This window comes from Quercus lobata, chromosome 9, assembly GCF_001633185.2.
Source record: "Quercus lobata isolate SW786 chromosome 9, ValleyOak3.0 Primary Assembly, whole genome shotgun sequence".
NCBI classification, from domain to species: domain Eukaryota; kingdom Viridiplantae; phylum Streptophyta; class Magnoliopsida; order Fagales; family Fagaceae; genus Quercus; species Quercus lobata.
In genome coordinates this window covers 17,843,257-17,866,354 of record NC_044912.1, presented here as the reverse complement: position 1 = coordinate 17,866,354, position 23,098 = coordinate 17,843,257, and the positions used below count along the sequence as shown (strand labels likewise).

General features: G+C 40.9%; 1 protein-coding gene across 2 annotated transcripts; it reads left to right on the top strand.

Moving 5' to 3' along the window:
- The first annotated feature begins 14,170 nt into the window (after positions 1-14,170).
- On the top strand, positions 14,171-22,090 carry LOC115960544 (AF4/FMR2 family member 4-like). Of its 2 annotated transcripts, none has more exons than XM_031079478.1 (6): positions 14,171-14,477; positions 14,577-14,769; positions 16,417-16,503; positions 18,815-19,207; positions 19,997-20,144; positions 20,990-22,090. In XM_031079478.1, the coding sequence occupies exons 1-6, from the start codon at positions 14,407-14,409 to the stop codon at positions 21,955-21,957; spliced, it is 1,860 nt and encodes a 619-aa protein (XP_030935338.1). In that variant the 5' UTR covers positions 14,171-14,406; the 3' UTR covers positions 21,958-22,090. The 2 variants fall into 2 exon arrangements, with proteins under 2 accessions (XP_030935338.1, XP_030935337.1); XM_031079477.1 differs by having other exon boundaries at positions 20,948-22,090.
- The last annotated feature ends 1,008 nt before the right edge of the window (positions 22,091-23,098 follow it).

Below are 23,098 nucleotides of genomic sequence, written 5' to 3'. Positions count from 1 at the left end.
TTTGGTATTTGATTGGAGGAATCATGTTTCAAAATCTTTTTATGGTATGAATTTCAGGAAAATGTGGAACCATCAAAAGCAGAGGCTATAGTAAAGAAACTCCAGATGGATGGACGATACCTTAGAGATGTCTGGTGACAGTCCTTTGTTGGTTGTAGTATCTGCAGCAAAACGCAGCAGTTGATTCATTTTTCTTCAAGCTCAAGCCTCTTTGAATGCCAAGGTCCTGCTCTCCTGGAGTCATGGCAGCAGGTTGGGACAAGCATGATGAAAACTGAAACCTGGTTTCTATTTATGGTTTGCAACATGTTTGTCCCCCTCTTCTTTTCCCCTCCTTTTTTTTCTTCTTCTTTTTCAAATACAAGGAAAATTTATTATTTTTAGGGAACAGAATAGTTGCTAAACACAAAGATGTCCATGTCCAAAACAGAATACTCACAGGTTGTTTTGGATTGTGTTGTATGAATAATTATAATAAAGTAGAATATGACTGAGTTTTGCTCTTTTTTTATGGACATTTAATTCCTTCATCCAGGGGGCCTAAACTGATACAACTTCATTGTGGCAGTGCCATTGTGTATGATTTAAAAATGAACAAGTTTTGATGGTTGAATTTTTTCCTTGAATAGGACTGACTCTTTCTTTTAGGGTTTGGTGATGGAAACATACCGTGTTTTCTTAACATTGCTTTGATGGGCTTACCTAGAAAAATATAGCTGGAATATAAAAAGTACAAGGACCAAAAACGATGGGCATAGTCCAAGGGTCAAGGATACTACTTTAACTTACCCTAATATGTTGTCGGAATACTTCTGCTAGATCAAGTCATTCAACTGTTCAGATTGTAAAAATGTGAATGAAAACTTTGGTACAAAGAACCACTTGGTTATTCACCTTGCCCTAGCTTAGTTATTGGACATTACAACAATGGTAGCCTATTGTGTTCTTTTATAGCTTGATTGTCCAGATTGGAAGTAATTCTGGAATGTGGGTGTGTGTTCTTTAAAAGAATATAGCATGAGAATGTGTTTGAACTTTTAATTTTCCTAAATCAACCACTTGGAGATTTATCTTGAATTCATACCCTTTGTTTTTGGTCTTCTAGAAGTTCAATTCCCAAATCAAGTTATTGGGAACATAGCAGTGTTTATATTATCTATGACCAATCCTTATTCTGGTATTTTGGAACAAGATAAGATTATATCTTTTAAGTCCTTGAGATGAATGCAACAATGCAAGCACATGGTGACACAGCAAACTTTCATTTTCACATTTTTCTTGAATTAATAAGAGATTGACAGGTGCAATATCACTTTCTTACAGATTATTAGTGATACACTATTTTAATTTTACACCAATAAACACATGACATCTCATAATTACTAAGAAAAATATATGAAATTTCTGTATAACTAAGAATAATAAAAAGCAGAATTTACATAAAAAAACAAAAAAACATGACATCTCAATGACTGTTTTATCCAATGGCTCTCTGAAACACCTGCCTGCGATCTCCAATGGGATGTTTATTTCCAAAACTTTTGTTTGCTTTCTTTTATTGTCTTCTCGTTGTCAATATAAAACCACATGGTCCAAATTGCACGTTTGGCTTTGTTTTCTTTCTTGGTAATCGGTATATTTATATACTAAAAAAAATAGAAGAAAAAAAGACAGCTAGGCAATGTTTGGATACACGTTGTGTTTTGATGCGTTTAGTTTCCTGCGTTTTCCTTTTTTTTTTTTTTTGCAGCGCAGTTTCCTTTCCCCCCCCCACAAGTGGTTACTGTTCATGCACTGTATACATGAACAGAATCGGTGAACAGTGCATTTATGCAATTTCACGGACCACAAATTTCATTTTTATTAACTTTTCATTTAAAATGGGTCACGGCATTACTTTCACATTTTAAAATATTTCGTTACATGTTTTTTAGCTTTTCAATTTCAGTAAAAATAAGTTCTATCAAATAGACCTAATATGCTGTATATTGGAAGTGAGTCAGTGGTGCTTTTATCAGTTGTATTACTTTATTGTTGTAAGGACACGATTTGGTGACGAACCTAAACAGTATTGGGTTCGTACGTAAAAGGCCCAGACAACATGATTTGTAGAGCGTGGGTGTAAAGAGCTAGATTAACTGTGGTATCTACCTCCAAGATTTTCTCTCAAGCCCATACCATGTTTTCCTTTTCTTTTGTTGGTATAATCAACGTCTTTTCTTAAGTCCCTAGTGTTACTCTCTCTCCCTTTCTTCTTCCTTCTTTCTCTTCAGTTTTATGTGTGTTCTCCTTTTTTTTCTCGATCCCCTTCTTCATGTCCCTCTTTTAGTTTATATACTCCCCTTCGCGATCCATCTTCACCGAACACGTGTAGATTGTGTCCGTGGGATTTCTTTCTGTCCCATCTGGCGCCTCCTGGAACTTCCTATGGGCAGCTGTAAGGCTGCTTCCCTACTGCTCAGGTATCACCTCCACATTAATGCGGCCAGAGAGTTGGTTGAGAGGTCATTAATGCGGAGGCAGCTATAGTTTCAGATATTTGTTTGCCTTATCTCTTTCATCTTTAGTCGGCTACTCTACCCCTTGAGATGACCTACTTCTGAGATCTGATCGTGGTGATACCACGTCCTGATCGTCTTCGGACGCGATCGTCCTCGGACACATACTGCCGAGGAGCATGGCGTCCTCGGACGGGTGCACGACCTCGGATGGGCTACTGGCCCAACAATCCTCAACCAATTCTGAATCCTATGGGCCTATCAACCGAATGATCCCCACAATAGCCCCTCAAAATCCTACTTTTCGACTCCTCAGGAGAAAAGGTGGGTTTTGACGTCATGAGCCTGCAGCTGGGTGCTCGACCTCGGATGGGCCACTGGCCCAACAATTCTCAACTAATTCTGAATTCTATGGGCCTATCAACCGAATGATCCCCACAATAGCCCCTCAAAATCCTACTTTTCGACTCCTCAGGAGAAAAGGTGGGTTTTGACGTCATGAGCCTGCACCTGTGCGCGTTTCGGGGCATGCCCCTGACGCTTCAGCGCCCCGATTTTGGCAGCATTAAATTCTGACAACTCCCTTGTCTCCCACGTTCGACGGTTAGATCCAAATCGAACGGTAGGGGGCTTCTCTTGTTTTGTGAGCGGGAATTTCGCCGCTCACAATCTTCACATGACTATAAAGGCGTTCCCAGATTAAACCTGTACCTTACCCTTAATGGTTACGCGGTTCCAAGGCCTATACACTGAACCTGCCTTCTTCCTGTCTTCACTGTTCTCCTGGCGACTACAAATAATCGTACGTTGTCCGAGGTCCTTCCTTTGAACCTGTAAGTCCTCTCGAAGCTTTTACCATTTTTATTCAAAATCAAAAAGTTTTTTCTCTACTAAGTTTCTTTAGAAAAAAGAAAAAAAAAATGGGGAAGCAGAGGAATCCCTTTCGGTGTCTCGTTGACTCCGAGGAGGGTATTAGAAACTTCCGCATGAAGTACAGTATCCCACCAACGGTAGGGATGAGGTATGCGGCCCAAGGGGAGTGGGTTGACGCCAGGCAAACTGGGGAAGTGGTTATCCCCATGATCGCCTTTATTGAAGGAGGGATGACCATCCCCATGGGTAGTATCACTAGGGGTTACCTTAATTTCTTTAGGCTATCCCCCACCCAATGCGCTCCCAATATGTTTAGGATTCTGGGAAGTATAGACGCTCTGAATCAGAGAATGGGTCTAAATCTATCCCATCACGACGTGAATTGGGTGTACAGCCTTCACCGCCTAGCTGACCAGGACTACTATCTCAAGTCGAGATATCCTGAAGTAAGGTTGATTCAGTGCCTCCCTACTTCAAATAAGCACCTAAAAGAAGATTTCCTCATTTTTTCTGGGGAATGGCATGATGGTCTATCTTGCCCGACCGTGGAGGGAACGCCAGGTGGGTGCGAAGTTATAGACCTATGCTACTTAGCTCATAATCACATTTTAATCACCTTTATTATTTTCGCGTCTCACAACTTTTAACTTTAAAATCAACGGTCTTGCAGATAGACGCTACACAAAGCCCAATCTCAGATTGGTCAATAAAGCGAGCCTAGACAGATTATTGAGAGCTGAAATATACGTGAACGAGGCTGATGGTCAACTACGAGCAGCACATTTAATTCTCGGATATACCCCCCTTTCTTTTGGCTTTCAGGCGCCGAAGTGCGTGATTAGGGCACGCGATCCTCGGCTTCGCCGTATCAGTGTGGCCTACGAAGGATTCATTGTTCCAGAGGGTATTCCACTTCCCGAACACACACCTCTCACAGAACCTCTTTCCGTGGCCAGCGTCTCAGCGGGGCTTTCTTCACCCTCACCTTTCCTCAAGAAAAAGGGCACCAATAGGAGAAGGAAAAGGGAAAAAAGCAAGCAAACCGTTGTAACAGTATCGGAATCCACGGACGATTTTGAGATTCTCGATCAGCCCTCAAACCCCGAGGAAAGTTCTGACGAGATGGGGGTAAAAAGGATACCCCAAAAAAGCCTAATGGAACTGATAGGAGGTCAACAGGGAAAGTCTGCACCTGCCCAAACAGTACCATCCCAGGTTTCATCTCTTCCAGCCAGGTCTCCTCCTCCAGTCCCCCGCCTCCCTCCTCAATCATCTTCGCAAACAGCACCGCCAAGCATTGCCGAGCTAAAGAAGCACAGAGAGCAGAAAGGTAAGGGGGTGGCAGATGCGAGCAGATCCCGTCCCACTCGAGAGGAAGATATCCAACGAGCGGCGAAGCAGCAGAAAACCAGACAGCCCTCTACGCGGGACCAAGAGAAATCCGATTCCCCACATCCCGATTCACAAGCATGGCTGCCAGTTCCTATGCTCGGTGGGGAACCCCTGCGAGACGATGCCTCTGTAAGGGACTATAACGGCGGCATAGGGTGTCATGTGGCCTCGGCCATAGAGGAGGCCTTATTGCTCCCAAAGGATATGGCTGAGCTAAAGAATGTGAGGAAGAATCAACTCATCCTTGACAATAAACGATATTTGGGCATGGTGAGAAGCTGTCTTTTATACTGTTTCATTCTGTGACCGTTACTTACTAATGCGCATTTTTCATTGACTATAACACTAACTCACCCCCCCCTTTCTATTTTTATTTTTTTGCAGATCATCCAAAATACCTTCAAGCTAGATGAGATGCTCAATGCTTGTTCCAACCAGCTAGATGGTGAAAGGAAAAGAAGGGTAACGGCTGTTCAAACCTTGTCCAAATCTGAACAGGATCTAACCGTCGCAAGGAAAAAGCTACAGGTCGAGGAAGAAGCTCGCAAGAGTGCTGAATCGTCATCGGAAGGCTACCAGAAGCAGGCCGAGGAACAAGCCAAGCTTCTACGTGAGGCGAATGCCGAACTGAAGAAGACTCAGGAGCAAGTTCTTGTTCTTAAGAAGCATCTAGAAGAAACTCAGAGGTTAAGGGAGAGAGCTGAAAAGCTTAAAGAATAAGCCGAGAAAGCAAAAATCGAGTCTGAGAAGGCAAAGGATGAAGCCGAGCAGAGGGGCTACGAAATCGGGATAACTGAAACTGAGAAAGCGTTAAGAGCCGAAGTTCCGGAGGTTTGCCGTATTTTCTGTGCGAGAACCTGGAGCGAGGCTCTTAACCGCGCTGGGGTTGAAGCCTCATCTGAACTACGTAAGCCAGAGAACGTATACTACCCCGAAGCGATACGCCCCTCAGCTCCTCAACCACACCAAGCTGATATTCCAGCCCCAGCTATTAACCCCAGCGAGGAGGTTTTACCTCGCACCTCCTCTCCAGGAGCTTCCCCAAGCCAATCCATCACTGCTTCGAAGGCATATACGGTCTCACAGGGTTTTCAACAAGAATTGGACTCCACAGTTCAATCGGCTGGGGGCATCATCAAAAAGTAAAAAGATAGAAACTGCTTTGTAATTTTAATTTAGACACTTAATAGAGGACTTTCTTGCTTACTTTCTTATCATTCTGATGGTTCTAAGTTATCTTTACACTTACTTACTTCGTCGTAATTTTGGATGGATTTATTTCAGACGCCTCTTTCATTGTACGCCAATCTTGCATTTGAAGCTCTCTCTTTCTGACTCCTTAACGAATATTCATAAGGCATTACTTTTACTAGGATTATGATTTAGAAAAACTCATCACCACTTTTTCTGCCGTTTAATAATTCAATGCACAACTTAGCAGGTAAGTTTCTACCGAATTAGTGGTCTAAGAATTTGACATAACATAGTTTCTGTTTAGCAATTCAGTATGAATGACAGGATGTTAATTTCCACTAAGTTTGCGATCCTGGGACCTGGCATAACTCGGTTTCTGTTTAACGATTAAGTATGAATGATAGGATGTTAATTTCCACTAAGTTTGCGATCCAAGGACCTGGCATAACTCAGTTTCTGTTTAACAATTCAGTATGAATGATAGGATGTTAATTTCCACTAAGTTTGCGATCCAAGGACCTGGCATAACTCAGTTTCTGTTTAACAATTCAGTATGAATGATAGGATGTTAATTTCCACTAAGTTTGCGATCCAAGGACCTGGCATAACTCAGTTTCTGTTTAACAATTCAGTATGAATGATAGGATGTTAATTTCCACTAAGTCTGCGATCCGAGGACCCGGCATAACTCAGTTTCTGTTTAACAATTCAGTATGAATGATAGGATGTTAATTTCCACTAAGTTTGCGATCCGAGGACCCATAACTCAAGTTTCTGTTTAACAATTCAGTATGATAGGATGTTAATTTCCACTAAGTCTGCGATCCGAGGACCCGGCATAACTCAGTTTCTGTTTAACAATTCAGTATGTCCACTAAGTTGCGATCCGAGGACCTGGCATAACTCAGTTTCTGTTTAACAATTCAGTATGATAGGATGTTAATTTCCACTAAGTTTGCGATCCGAGGACCCGGCATAACTCAGTTTCTGTTTAACAATTCAGTATGATAGGATGTTAATTTCCACTAAGTCTGCGATCCGAAGACCTGGCATAACTCAGTTTCTGTTTAACAATTCAGTATGATATGACAGGATGCGGAAACTCATAGAATGCATATTTGACGTAAGTTAAAAGAGAATATTTGAATTAAAACTTCTTTACTAATAATAATACCTTCTGAGATTATTTACATTCCAAGGATGGAGTACAGGTTTTTCGTCTAGATCCTCTAGATAATAAGCCCCTATTCCAGCTATAGAAGTAATTCGATACGGTCCCTCCCAATTGGGTCCCAGTTTTCCCCAGCTTGGATTCTTAGTGGCCCCCAGGACCTTTCTTAGCACCAGGTCGCCTATGGCTAATGGCCTCATCCTCACATTGTTATCGTAGCACTGCTTGAGTTTGTGCTGGTAGTAAGCTAGCCGAACCATCGCGCTTTCCCTCCGTTCTTCAATCAGGTCTAAACTTTTTTCCAACATCGCATCATTATTACTCGAAGAGAATGCACTGGTCTTTAATGTCGGGAATCCAGTTTCCAGCGGAATAACGGCCTCGGCTCCATAGGTCATGGAGAAAGGAGTTTCTCCCGTCGAACGCCTGGGCGTTGTCCGATACGTCCAAAGCACATGTGGGAGTTCCTCCACCCATCTTCCTTTCGCGTCGTCTAGTCTCTTCTTAAGCCCATGGACAATGACTTTGTTAACAGCTTCAGCCTGCCCATTGCCTTGCGGATAAGCTGGAGTGGAATATCTGTTTCTTATTCCCAGTTCTGAACAGTAATTCCTAAAGGCATTGCTATCGAACTGGAGCCCGTTGTCCGAAACAAGAGCTCGTGGGATTCCAAATCGCGTAACAATGTTCTTCCAGACAAACTTCTTCACATCTATGTCCCGGATGTTCGCCAAGGGTTCAGCCTCAACCCATTTGGTGAAGTAGTCTGTGCCGACCAGCAGGTACTTCTTGTTTCCTATAGCTTTAGGAAAAGGGCCGACGATGTCTAGCCCCCATTGTGCAAAGGGCCAAGGACTTGAGAGAGGGTTAAGAACTCCTCCAGGTTGGTGGATATTCGGAGCATATCTTTGACACTGATCGCACTTCTTAACGTACTCCTGCGCTTCTTTCTGCATATTCGGCCACCAATAACCTTGCGTTAGTGCTCGGCATGACAGGGATCTTCCTCCTGTGTGGCTTCCACAAATACCCTCATGCAATTCTTCCAGGATTAATTCTGCTGCCTCGGGAGACACGCAGAGCAAGTATGGCCCAGAGAAGGACCGTCTATATAGCTTTTTATCTTCGGATAACCAGTACCGAGGTGCTCTCCTTCGTATTTTCTCAGCTTCTACCTTATCTTCGGGCAGCACATCACTGTCGAGAAATTTTAATATAGGGTCAATCCAGCACGGCGTCAAACTAGCTTGACGAACTTGGCAAATCTCCTTTTCTGGTGAAGTGGGAGTATGCAAGTCTTCCACGATAATTACCCGAGGGAAATTTCGTGCTGAGGAGGTGGCAAGGGTCGCTAAGGAGTCCGCGTGGGTATTCTCGCCTCGTGGAATATGTAATACGTCGAACGACTCGAACTCTGTTCGCATATGCCTAACCCGGTTCAGATACCCTTGCATTCTCGGGTCTCTGGCCTCCAACTCTCCAGTCACCTGGCCAACGACCAGCTTCGAGTCCGAGAACAGTTTTACTGCCTTTCCACCCATTTTACGGACCATACTCATTCCCATTATCAGAGCTTCGTACTCTGATTCATTGTTAGTAGCTGAGAACCCCAGCCTTAGCGACTTCTCAATGATGACCTCTTCGGGAGATATCAGGACCAATCCCAGTCCAGCTCCCCGTTGGTTTGCGGCCCCATCCACGTATGCCCTCCATACCGGCCCTCCTGGCGCGGATATTATGCCAACCGATTTTTCATCCATGTGGTCTTGACTCTTACTAACTTCCTCAGGGCACTCAGCGAATTCCGCTACTAGATCGGCGAGTACTTGACCCTTCACAGAGGTGCGGGGCATGTATTTGATGTCAAAAGCACCCAGAATCGTTCCCCACTTGGCAATTCTGCCGGTATAGTCAGCACTTCTAAGTATGGATTTGAGAGGCAATTGGGTCAAAACAACTACAGTGTGAGCTTGAAAATAGTGTGGGAGTTTACGTGTCGCATGGACGACCGCCAGTATGGCCTTCTCTAACGACAGATATCTCACCTCCGCTTCATGGAGGGATTTACTTACATAATATACCGGCCTCTGGACGCCATTGTCTTCTCGCATCAAGACAAAACTGACTGCGTGTGGAGCTACCGCCAGATAAGCATACAATATCTCATCCACTTCAGGGCTAGACATGATCGGCGGTTTGGATAAATAATTTTTCAACTGCTGGAACGCCTCAACACACTCCTCGGTCCATTCGAATCCCTACCACTTATGTAACAGACGGAAGAAAGGACGACACCTTTCGGCTGACCTGGAAATGAATCGGTTTAACGCAGCAGTCATCCCCGTCAACCTCTGCACTTCCTTTGGATTCCGGGGCGCTTGCAAACTGTTAATAGCCCTAATCTGATCTAGATTAACCTCAATTCCCCTATGGGTCACCATGTACCCCAAGAATTTTCCTGAACCTACTCCAAAGGAGCACTTCGAAGCATTCAGGCGCAACCTGTGTTCTCTCAGTATCCCGAAGATGCTAGTGAGGTCCTCCACATGTTCAGTCACTACCTTGCTTTTCACCACCATGTCATCAATATAAACTTCAATACTTCTGCCCAGCTGTGGCTCGAACATTTTCGTCATCATGCGTTGGTAGGTAGATCCAGCATTTTTCAGACCGAAAGGCATCACCTTGTAATGGTAGTTCCCGACCGGGGTCACGAAAGCGGTCTTTTCTTGATCATCGGTGGCTAACGGTATTTGGTGGTACCCTTGAAAGGCATCCAAGAAGCTCATCCTAGGGTGGCCCACGGTCGCGTCCACCAGCTGGTCAATCTTTGGCATAGGAAATGGGTCTTTGGGGCATGCCTTATTAAGATCCGTGAAATCCACGCACACTCGCCACTTTCCCGTCTTCTTCTTTACTACCACCGTATTGGCCAGCCATTGGGGGTAAAAGACTTCTTTGATAGCCCCAGCCTGTTTGAGCTTGGCAACTTCACTTCGGACTGCCTCGGCATGCTCTTTCGATGGTCGCCGAGGAATTTGCCTTCTAGGGGGAACGACAGGGTTTACATTGAGTCGATGACAAATAAAATTTGGGTCTACTCCTGGAGCCTCATACGGGTCCCATGCAAAGACGTCCACATTAGTTCGAAGGAACTCCAGCAAACTCGCTTTCTCTTCCAGAGGCAACTTGGCCCCAACCCGAAAGAATTTCTCTGGATCATCAGCAACGGTCACCCTCTCCAGATCTTCGCACTCTACCCCATTGGTTGGTACGTCTAAACCTGATGCTGGGATCTTTAATTGCTATGACTCATTATCGGCTGTAGCCGAGGTTTCTGCCTCAGGCCGATGCAGTATAGCCGCTACCTGGCATTGCCGAGCAGCCGCTTGGTTCCCTACTATCTCCAGCACTTGGTCTCCGGACGGATACTTCACCTTCTGGTGCAGGGTAGATGAAACCGCTTTAAGTGTGTGAAGCCAGGGTCTGCCCAGGATAGCCGTATACGGAGAAAAAACATCTACGACAATAAAATCCACCTCCACCACCTCCGTGCCTGACTGCACGGGCAACCTGATTAGTCCCATGGGAATGACTAACCTTCCCTCAAAACTGACCAGAGGGGAATTATAGGTTGTCAAGTCCTGCTGCTTCAAACCAAGCCCCTTGTACAAATCCGGATACATCACATCCGCTGCACTTCCCTGATCAACCATCACCCTTCAGACATCGTACCCACTGATCCTCAGCGTTACCACCAAGGCATCCTCATGGGGTTGTATGGTTCCCTCCAAATCTTCGTCTGAAAAACCCAAAACCAAGGAGACACGCTTCTTAGCTCTCTTCCATGCTTGAGAACGATCCTCAGCCGGGGATCGGGACACCGACAACACTCTGGTAGGGCAAGATCCAGTCCTCCCTGGGGCCGCAAAGATGACGTTGATTGTTCCCCGAGGGAGCCTTGATGAAGCATCCCCACGCACCTCGGAACCTGCTTGGCTCGCCCTTCCACTAGAGTGATGCAAGAGCTGCCTTAATTTTCCTTCCCGGACCAATTGCTCCAAATGGTCCCATAAATTTCTGCAGTTGTCTGTCGTGTGTCCATGGTCCTGATGGTAATGGCAATACAAACTCGGGTTGCGTTTTGTAGGCTCTCCTGCCATCCTGTTAGGCCATTTGAAAAATGGCTCGTCCTTTATCTTCTCCAAAACCTGCTGAACAGGCTCCCGAAATACCGCATTAACGACCTGGGCATCTGCCGAGACCGACTGGCCAACAAAGTCCCGCCTTGGTCGGTTGTTATTATAACGATCCGACCTGAAATCCCTCCTCTCCTGAGGGATCATCTTGGCCTTTCCTTTCCCCTGAAACTGATCCTCCTCTATCCTTTTGTACTTCTCTATTCTGTCCATCAGTTGGCGCACACTGGTAACAGGTTTACCCGTCAAGGATTTCCTCAAGTCGTGATCAGCTGGGAGGCCGGCTTTGAAAGTAGTTATGGCCACAGCGTCATTCTTCCCTCCTATTTCGTTGAACATCTCCCAGTACCTATCCGAATAACTCTTGAGAGTCTCGCCCTCTCGCATAGACAAGGTCAACAAGGACCCCAGCGGCAAAGGAGTCCTGCTGCATGTAATAAAACGAGCACCAAAAGCCTGGGTCAGTGCTTTGAAAGATCCAATAGAGTTGGCCCTTAAACCATTGAACCACCTCATCGCCGTCGGGCCCAAGCTCGACGGAAAAATCTTGCACATCAGGGCATCATCTCTGGAATGAATAGCCATCTTCTGGCTGTAATAGCTTACATGTTCCACCGGATCCGAATGGCCATCATACAGAGAGAACGTAGGTTGATTGAACCGCCGAGGATGGGTAGCATCATCTATGCTTCTTGTAAAGGGTGACCTGGAAATTTAACTCAAGGCTTTGTTCATGGCATCGTTTCCCACGCCCCTACTAGTTGGACTTTTGCGCCTACGCCTATGGCGACGCTCCTCCTCGTAGGAGAAAGTCTCCCTCTGCGGAGTTCTCGATCTCCGCCTGTAACTAGTTCCATCCGACTCCCCGGATGATAGTTCGGAGCGAGGTGGGGAACGCTCCCGTCGTGCATGACGTAACTCTCTCTTCAAGTCTGCAATTTCACGTTGCAGATCCCCATCATGCTTCACGTGGGAAACGTGACTCTTCCCGCGTGTACGGGTTCTCGTGGTGTGGGTAGTATGTATGCTCCCCTCCTGGACTTCCCTCCGTTCGGGACTTTTTCGAGGACCATCATGCTGAGAGCCCCTTGACTCCGCCTGATGCGGGCTGATATCACCCTGATGCAGCCCCGCTGCGGGGTGAGGCAGTTCCACTCCTTCCATCTAAAACGTTGTGTCGGAGGTTGTACAAGCTAATACAAGCTCTTCCCACAGACGGCGCCAATTGTAAGGACACGATTTGGTGACGAACCTAAACAGTATTGGGTTCGTACGTAAAAGGCCCAGACAACATGATTTGTAGAGCGTGGGTGTAAAGAGCTAGATTAACTGTGGTATCTACCTCCAAGATTTTCTCTCAAGCCCATACCATGTTTTCCTTTTCTTTTGTTGGTATAATCAACGTCTTTTCTTAAGTCCCTAGTGTTACTCTCTCTCACTTTCTTCTTCCTTCTTTCTCTTCAGTTTTATGTGTGTTCTCCTTTTTTTCTCGATCCCCTTCTTCATGTCCCTCTTTTAGTTTATATACTCCCCTTCGCGATCCATCTTCACCGAACACGTGTAGATTGTGTCCGTGGGATTTCTTTCTGTCCCATCTGGCGCCTCCTGGAACTTCCTATGGGCAGCTGTAAGGCTGCTTCCCTACTGCTCAGGTATCACCTCCACATTAATGCGGCCAGAGAGTTGGTTGAGAGGTCATTAATGCGGAGGCAGCTATAGTTTCAGATATTTGTTTGCCTTATCTCTTTCATCTTTAGTCGGCTACTCTACCCCTTGAGATGACCTACTTCTGAGATCTGATCGTGGTGATACCACGTCCTGATCGTCTTCGGACGCGATCGTCCTCGGACGCATACTGCCGAGGAGCATGGCGTCCTCGGACGGGTGCACGACCTCGGATGGGCCACTGGCCCAACAATCCTCAACCAATTCTGAATCCTATGGGCCTATCAACCGAATGATCCCCACAATTAGTAAAAGTAAATTATACATAAATAATTAAATTCTAAGAAAACTAAAGTTTCAAAAAAATAAAAAATAAAAACCTAAGAAAACTACACAATCACCTTGGATTAAACTTTCTCAAAAAAAAAAAAAAAAACCTTGGATTAATTAGCAAAGTGAAAATGAAATAAATAATTTAATAACAGGTTTAGTTTTGGTAAAAAACCTGTGATTAAAAATACAAACGGTGATAAACAAGGTTAAAAAAAAAGCGGGAAATAATTGATTAAACAATGTGTTTCAATTGAGACTTGTTAAGGGAATTAATTTGGCAATTATTGAACATAAAGGGTAGAGAGAGAACTCAATTTAAAAAGAACAATTTTTTTAGAAGAAAAGAAAAAAGAAAAAATTTAAGTTAGAGTGAGAAAATGATTAAAAAATAAATGGAAACTAATTACTTATTTGTAGCATGATTTTATCACTAGTTTCCTTTTTTTTTTTTTTTTACTCTCTAGAATAACAAAAATAATAATAGAAATGAACTTAATAATGGTTTTATGTATAAAATATATGGTAAATTCCATTAATATATCTTAAGATTTGTGTTAGTATTAATCAGGTTCAAAACTTTTTAAAATTGATCAAATTAGCTCCTAAATCCAACTTAGACCCTAAAACACTATTAAACCGGTTAGTCATTTTTCTCAATTGTTTGAGAGATTAAGTTAACTTTAAGAATTAAATTTACTAATTTAAAAAAATCATGGACCTAATTGATATTAACCCAATTCTCAATGTATTTTAATGAAATTTACCTTAAATTATATTTTCTCCAAAAGAAAACAAAGACCAGGGGCACTACAGTCATTAGCTCTGTCTCCCTTTAACGGCTCCACTATTTCCCGTACCACCGAAGAAGAATCAATTTTTCTCTGGCGACCATAAAATCACCCTCACAAGGGCGCGCGCGTGTCGTCCACGCTCTCTCCCTTCCCTTCCATAACTCTCTTCCGACCAACACACTCTCTCTCTCTCTCAATTCCATTTCTAGGGTTTCTCGCTCTTCAAAAAAAAAACCATGCCCTTATTATTATCACCATAGCTCAAAAAAGCAACAACAACAACAACAACAATGACTGAGAAAACTAAAAAGCAAAAGAAAAGCTTCATCAGCGAAGACGATATCTCCTCTCTCCTCCAGAGGTTCCGCCACTTCTCTCTCTCTCTCTCGCTTTCAATTTCAGCTTTGTTAATTGGATTGTGAAATATATATAATATGTGTTTGGGTTTGGGTTTATGCAGGTACTCGGCGACGACGGTGCTGGCTTTGCTTCAAGAAGTGACGCACAGTGCAGAGGTGAATATGGATTGGAATGCGTTGGTGAAGAATACTTCGACTGGGATTTCTGATGCTAGAGAGTACCAGATGCTATGGCGCCATTTAGCTTACCACCATACTTTGCTTCATAAATTCGATCATGGAGCTCAGCCTCTGGTCAGTCACTCTGCCACTTTTATTAGTTCTTTTTTTTTTTTTTTTGGGTATCCAAGTGTCCAAATGTATTGGAATCCAGTGTGTCTATGCACACACAAAATTTGTCAAAAAACTTCACACCCTGGCAGATTGTTAGTGGCAGGTGAAAAAAAGAGTAGTTCTAAGTTTACATGTCATAACTTTTTCCACAACTATCTTACACTTTTTCCTGATCCCACCATTTTTTCTCCGCCACTCATAGTCTGCCGCATGTGGCACAAGTTGTGCCATTTTATGCTGTCTTAGAATTTTTTGTGAAAAAAATGATGCCAATGGTGGCTCTAGATTAGTAAAAGTTTGTCAACTCAATTGTTGCGAAAAAAGTTGTAAATTTTTTTTTGTGTGTTTGTAGCATTTTCACATCAATCATATTCTTGTCACATCAATAGTAAAATTTGTAGTGGTTCTAGTATTTTCTTGAGTTTTTAGGAGATACACTATAGAGTAACTAGTATATTACAAATTTTACTACATAAGTTTATAACAAAGTGATGTATCATCAATTGCAAAAAGTAATCTAGAAATTCATTTGAATGTTTAAGCTGCTACAAATTTCACTTCAAAATGTGCGTGAATTGATTTGTTGTAGTAAAATTTATAATATCCTTAACACCATTCTTTTTGAAATGAGTAGATTAGATTTTACCATGGAATAAACATTAACTAATATTGTTTTGGTATTTATTAAATTTTTGATGATGTGACAAAATCCGATCCGCCTTATTTCAAAATGAATGGATAATATGAAACTATAATTGAATGCTGAAGTATGTTAAAAAAAGAAAAGGTCTTACCTAATGCATATGATGGGGTTTGTGAGAAGGTTAATATGATGGCTAGTATTGAAGTTTTGGTATTCAATGGTTTGATAGTAAATAGTTGAATTTGAAGCACATTTAGGCACATGGGAGAGGTGCTAAATATGTAATGTGTTATAAGGATTGGGGAAATTATCTGGATACTACAGGGTGGTATTTTAGAAAATGTTGAATGACCCTAGTTGGTGTTTTTTTTGGCTAGCAAGTAAAAGATTGCCAACTAAGATTTTGGCTTGGCAATGAATATTTGACAGCCTAAATGTTTTGGCAACACAGTGTGGAGTCTTGTAATTATAAGACTAAGCGTAACATTGAAAATGTGTTTGTCTTGGTCATTTTTTCTTCCGGTCTTTGGATGGAAGCAACTGAACTCTTTATGTGATGATAGTGATTACATCCTATTGGAACAGGTTTTGGCATTCCATAGAACATTCTTTTAAGTTTAATTATGAATACATTAAAAATATAGTCAAGTTATCTTGCGAGCTTGAAGTAAAAATTTATTAGCTTCTTGCACACCCACTTCTTTAGTGAAATGGTACTTATTTCTGGTCCTATCATAATAGAATGAAATACTTGTACTGTGCATAAATACGTTATCATCTTAAAACTTTCTCAGATTTATATAAATTAAAATGTCCACCTCTTGTGAGACAGAACTTTCGCCCCACCAAATTGCAAGCTATACTTTGTCTTTTGTCTAAAAAATAAACTTTTCCTCACATGCCCAGAGTTATACTTAAGATAGATATCTTTTTCATATAACACCGATGTTAACATTGGCTTGCAGGATGATGATAGTGATTTGGAATCTGAAGTGGAAGCATTTCCCCCTGTTAGCTGTGAATCTTCAACAGAGGCTGCAGCATGTGTGAAGGTAAGTGACTGATGTGTTTTCATTATTTTGATTTTCTTGGTAAATACTTTTAATGAAATAGGTTTTGCTTGATGAATTGACTATTTCTATTTTTTACTTTACTGGATGGCCAAATAGCCCTGCCAGTTTGCTTAGAATTATGCTTTTATTTTTTTTTTATATGTAAGAAGAAAATTTATTTTAAAAACTACTTCATGAGTAGTGAAATGGAAGGGAATCACTAGATGTGAGCCCCTAAGCCTGAGATCAATCAAACATAGAACCAATAAATGAAGCAAGCAGCTAGTCTCCCGAGCTTTCCACATCCTCAGACATGCATTCATTGCGCTTCCGAGCTTCCCCAACCAATTCATCCAACCAAAAAGGAGATTTGGTTCCGTTCTTAGTAAGACCCAAGAGACCCCAAAAGATCTAAAGACAAAATGCCACAAGTGATTAGCCTTCTCACAATGAATCAATAAATGATCCACTGATATGATGAAGACAAGGAAGAGCTCTAGGAAAAAGAAGATTAAATATACAAAGATTCAAGAATTGTGGTCTAGTTTTGATGTTGGACCTTCTTAGCACCTTTGATAGGTCATTTAAGTTATTAGTATTAAGTCTTTTAGGTTGAGAAGCTGCTGGATCAGTTTTAATTAAGTTCTATTAGAATAAGGGCAATTTGGTAATTTTCAGAAATCTGGTATGGGCTGTCCTTGGCCGTAGCAAAGGCCCAGAGTCTTATTTAATGTTTGCGTATTATTAAGTCTTTTATTTAATTATTATTAGTATTCCTTTTCATTCTAGGAATAGGTTATTTAGAGTCCAAGTCCTACTAGGAAAAGGATAACTATAGCCTCTATATAAAGGCTCTTTTATGGTCATGTTATGGAGAATATTGTGATTGATTAATAAAATTCAGCAGCTTATTTTTAAACTTTGTTTGTGTGATGCCAAGGAACCCTAGGAGTGATGCTTAGGAAGACCTAGGTGTGATTGCCTAGTGTTTTATTTATGTTATTTTCTGTTTATCCCCTGTTTCAGCCCCAAAACAGCCATCAACATTCATTCTTTCCTAACCTAAACTCCAAAACATCAGCCCTTATTCAAGAATTCATCAAGAAACCTAGTACAGTGTTGAACTTCTTAACGGACCTGTATCAGATAATGATGGAGGACCATGGCAGCAACCATTGAAGACATATAAAATGCGTCCTAAGACTTTTAATTAGTTTTAAGTGTTAGGGGTATTTTAGTAATTTTTTGTTTTCTGGAATGGGCTGTGTTATTAGTCCATTGGGTTTTATTTAAGTTTAGTTATTTAATTTGGGTTTAGTATTATAGCCCAAGGAGTCCAAGTCCAAGTTTTATTAGGTTTTTAAGAAATCCTAGTTCTACTAGGAAATTTTCAGACTTTAGAGCTATAATCTTTTATTTACTGTACATGGTTACTATTCACAGCACTGTTCACTGCAACCAAAATCTTGATTTTCACCTTTGTTTCATTCCTAAAGCCCTATTAAACCCTTTTCCCCTTGTCCTACGTCAGATAAGCTTACAATTATGCTTTGCTGACAAAAAGATCTAGAATCCAATCTAGACATGTGTAAGAATATACAAGTAATTAGAAAGCTTTGACTTCATGAATTTATTATTGTTTAGAATCACTTAGAAGATTGATGATTGAAATACAAAGAGGCTGTCCCATGATATATGTTCTGGCTCAAGTAGGATTCCATAAACTGCCAGCAACTTGCTGATTCTGAACTGTACATATTCCACAGAGGAAGTTTTAAAATTGGTTTTTAGCATAGAGAATAAAAATTGTGGCTAAAGACTTGGGTATGTGACATCAATTAGGGCGAAGAAGCATGTGCCGTCCCTCCCCCTGACCAATCCACTCCGAAATTCCACTGTGTACAATTTACCATTTGTAGATAGTAATACATCTTGATCGTGTTCTTCTATGAATGGGTGGGACAGCTGAGGTTTTGCATCAAAATGGTTTGATTAGATATTCATGACATTTTGACATTTTTTTCTCAAAAAAATAACATTTTGATGGTTTGCATTTTATTGATTCTGGTTTTATCCCAGTTGTATATGCGTTCAGCTTTTATCCATTTTGATTAACTTCTGGAGTATTCATGCCATCAAATATCTGTTCAGTCGTTTAGATTCTTATTTTCTCTGGCAGGTCATGTTTTCACATCCGATAGGGGTTTGATATGTTTGAACAATGATGGTGCTTGAATTATTTGTTGATTTAACTGATTTATAGATCTTCATTTTCTCTTGCTTATTTTATGGGAATGGTTGCTTTGTTCAGGTACTAATTGCTTCTGGATTACCAAGTGACACTAGTATCCCAACCAGCTCAATAGTTGAGGCTCCATTAACCGTAAATATACCTAGTGGCTCTTCATCAAGAGCTTCTCCTTCTGAAAATTCAGAAGCCACTTGTTCAATGCAAGGGATGAACATTACTGTTCCTGTGTCTGTTCAGAAACAGCCCCTTCCTTCAGCTGCTGCACCTCATGAATTATTGGATGCAAATGGATCAGCAAATGGCAGCATGCCTCTTCGAAGGAAAAGAAAACCATGGTCAGAGGATGAGGATCTGGAACTGATTGCTGCTGTGCAGAAATGTGGTGAAGGAAATTGGGCAAATATTTTAAGGGGAGACTTCAAGGGTGATAGGACTGCTACACAGCTATCTCAGGTTATTTTCCTTCTGTCAACCAACACATTAAACTTTACTTGGTTGTTTCATTAGTAAGCATTTGATTAATAGTTAATAGAAACTTTATAGGTTAAAGCCGTTTCCTTATGGATAATTATAATTAAAAAAAAAAAAAAAAGTGTTTAGAGTCACTGGATCCCATCTGTGATTGATCAAGAAATTCAGCTTCGTAGTCTAGTTGAACCACTTAGGCTGTGGGATGGATGATAGCTGACTCATCTCTAAGAAATCACTCAGATGTACCATCTGTTAGACAGACTAATTAAGCATTCTACTGCAGTGAGATGCATTTACAGTGGTTCTTGCTTTTTGTAAATTTCATTTTCTAGTAAACCACATGAACTGCGAATCACTTGATTTTACAATTTAGGGCCATAAACCTTTTTAACATCTTGAAAAGTCTTTTTTTAGTTCACATGGTGCTGTTTAGTTTTTGCCTTATTAAAGTAACATACTTCCTCTATATGAATTATGGTCTCCTATTCTGCATCTCACTTCATATATGTTCTATAAAGGAAATAAACTGAGACAGTATTTCAGTATTTTGTATGCAGAATGAACTAAAATAAATCATTTTGAAATTAAGGGCGTATTTTGGATGACTTACATTTTTTTTTTTTTTTTCTGAACATTTGATACAATGTAGGTCAAGCCGGTGAAAAACTGAAAATTTAAACTCATAGAGCTGTTTTGCCCTTCCTTATCTTTTTGCATGGTTTTTCTTTTCTTCCTAATATTGATTGTTATGGGCTTTTCTTACATATGCAGAGGTGGGCCATTATTAGGAAGCGACGTGGCAACTTGAATATGGGAACCAATCCCTCTGGCTCTCAACTTTCTGAGGAACGGCGGGCAGCTCATCATGCAATCACCCTAGCCCTCATGCCTGTTAAAAGCCTAACAGCAGCTCGCCCTGGTAATCTCTTCTCCATTTTGATCTATTTGACTTTATTGAAATACCTGGCAAACAATTTATCAAATTCTATTACTGCTTGATTAACCAATCAGTCTGTTCCATTCTTATTGGATGTATTTGCAAGATGAAGAGATGTTACATTCACGGTTTATTATGAATCTCAACTACTTGGTGGGTGAATCACCTCTTTCTTGGGGGACATGCTTGTTTGATAACCTCCATAAGCTGTTTATTTGTTTATCCCTGAAGTTGTGGTGGAAGGTCAACCAAAGCTGATGCTATTTTCTCATCATAGCGTTCTATGTGTAGTTCAGGCCAATGTTTTGAATCTTCTTTGTTGCTAGCCTGCAGTGTTTGATCATGTGGAGATCTTATATTCTATATATATATATATGGAGAAAATTGAATTGTATGAAATTTTTAGCAATCAATTTCTTGATTTATTCCAATCCCCATGATTTTCTCCAATAATTTAATGCTTTGTTTGGTCTTTACTAATACGGAAAGTATATACTTTCCTACAGAATTATTAAATTTTCCTGTAAGACAGATTGGATATAATTTTGACAAGGCAAAATGAATTTCCCTGAGAAGATAAGATAAATGATGTGTGTTTCTTAAAGCTTTAAACTTCTATACTTTAGCTGAAAGCAATTTACAAAGTTGTCTTAAATTTGTATGAATGGTTATCTTCCGTCACATGATTGATTGCGTACTATTTTTTGGTTTATGATGTTTCTAATGCAATTAGTTTTTGGTACTTGCCTTTTCTAAATATGGACTATCCTTTGAATTTGGATCAGCTGGCACAAATACAACCAGTAACTCTGTTCTTCCAACTACAGCTGCTGAAGCTGTTAAGATTGGCAGCAGCTCACTACAAGCCAAAGGCCAGTCTCAACAGGGCCCTGTCCCTAAAAAAACATCTCCCGTGGGATCATTGGGTTCCACAGAAAAATCTCGAGTAGCTGCAAAAAAGCCTTTAACAAAGCCTGGTATTTGTTCAGATTCTGCGTTAAGAGAAACTGCAGTTGCTGCTGGTGCACGAATTGCTTCTCCATCAGACGTTGCATCATTTATCAAGGCTACACAGGCAAAGAATGCTGTCCATATCAAACCCACTGGTGTTTCTTCAACAAAATTGCCCATGCCTCGTGGTGTGTCAACTCAAATAGAAACTCAAACCAATGTACGTTATGTTGGCACTGGCCTTGAAGCTGCATCATCTTCCTCCCATCCTGCTGTCACAGTCATACCTACTGCTTCGCATTCTGGTTCAGTAAAGGCTGTCTCACCAACCATTCAGCATAGTCCATCCACCTTTGCCACATTATTGAAGACGTCATCTGAACATACTAACATTGTTAGCTCTACTCTGCCCTCTGAAGTTCTGCCAAAACAGGAGGTTAAGACTGCAGAAGAGATCAAAGCTTCTGCATCAGGCAATGCACCCAAAGAGCAAGTCCAAGAAGATAAAGCACTGTCATCAGACACTGAAACAGTGTCTAAAATACAAATGACTGATGTTAAGAACCCTAATAGTTCTTTGAACAAGAAGACAGATGATAGTGCTGAAGGAACTGTTGTTGATGACCAGGCTGAAACTAGACAAAATGCAAATGAAAACGAGATGATGAGTTCACCAGTTAGAGGTGACAATCAATCTGCCCCTGAGGTGAACTCTGAGAATCAAAGTGCAAATGAGAAACGGGCAAATTTGCCAAGCATGATAGAAGATGAATGTGGTGAAAAGCAGGAGGTTCTAATTAAAATTGAGGCTGGCAATGAGATTGAAGGGGAGAAGGTTAAGTAACTTGTGCAAATTACTCTTAACAGGATTTTGTTGGGTTCTATTTTGAATTGTTTTGGGAAAATCGTGTTAGTGTAAATCTAAATGTTAAAGAATATGGAAATTAAATGATAAGATGAGCATCTTTGTAATATTATGCTAAAATGTGTTATTACGATAGTTTCCCTATATATATATATATAGAGAGAGAGAGAGAGAGAGAGAGAGAGAGAGAGAGAGAGCAAAGAAAGTAGGGTGTTATTAATGTATTGAAGAAAAGAAAAGAAAAGAAAAAGAAAAAAAAAAAAAGCAGAAATTGTCCACTTATGGTATGCACGGATGAGACTGAGCAGAAGGAAGCTAGTAATGAAAGTAGCTAATTAATATGTATTTCAAATCAATGGATTTCAAATCCAAATCCAAATGTTTTCATCCAAACACAACCTTAGATAAAACCGGAAATTTAGACCGTTAAAACAACCTTCATCCTGGACAAATGAGAGCAGGGTGCCATCAAGCCAGAAGGCAGTTGACTATCTGTTTCTTCTTAGCTACATTGCTAGGGAACTATCTTTGTTAGGCGTCAAGTGGGTTGCACTTCAAGGTTGTGAAGGTGTTAATATCCAAGGACAGCTATTTTATAGGCACTAGAGCAATGCAATTATTTTATTTTATTTTTTTTAATGCCTGAATGTGGTGTATGCAGAAATAAAGAAAGATATACTTAACCTATGATTATATTGAATTCTGATTCTTTGGTGCCATAAATATTATACATTCCCTGGGTGGGATTAAACTTGCCATCTCATCTTTAAAATATCTATTTTTGTGAATTGAGACTTATGATGGTTTGCCTTTTCTTTTTAGGATTTTTTAGATATGTGAATATTTTTTGTCTTCATCTTTAAATGATTTACATGCTACTAGAGTATCTCAAAGAAAAAAAAAACTACTATAGTGACACATTTTCTAACCTTTACGGAATAACCAAAAATAAAATTATATAAAAGAAAAATAAAATCTCTGGTGCCATACATTTATGCACAGTAGTAAAGTCCACTGCATGGATGGTTCAAATATGTGCAATTGATTCTCACCTTAAAGATTCTATGTTTATGAAGACCCCTTTAGTAGATAGATTAGGATTACAATGAAGTTAACCTGT

Coding starts and splice junctions, on each gene's coding strand:
- LOC115960544 (XM_031079477.1), top strand. CDS start 14,407: ATGACTGAGAAAACTAAAAAGCAAAAGAAAAGCTTCATCAGCGAAGAC. Junction 14,770..16,416: donor ATCATGGAGCTCAGCCTCTG/GTCAGTCACTCT, acceptor ATTGGCTTGCAG/GATGATGATAGTGATTTGGA. Junction 16,504..18,814: donor AGGCTGCAGCATGTGTGAAG/GTAAGTGACTGA, acceptor TGCTTTGTTCAG/GTACTAATTGCTTCTGGATT.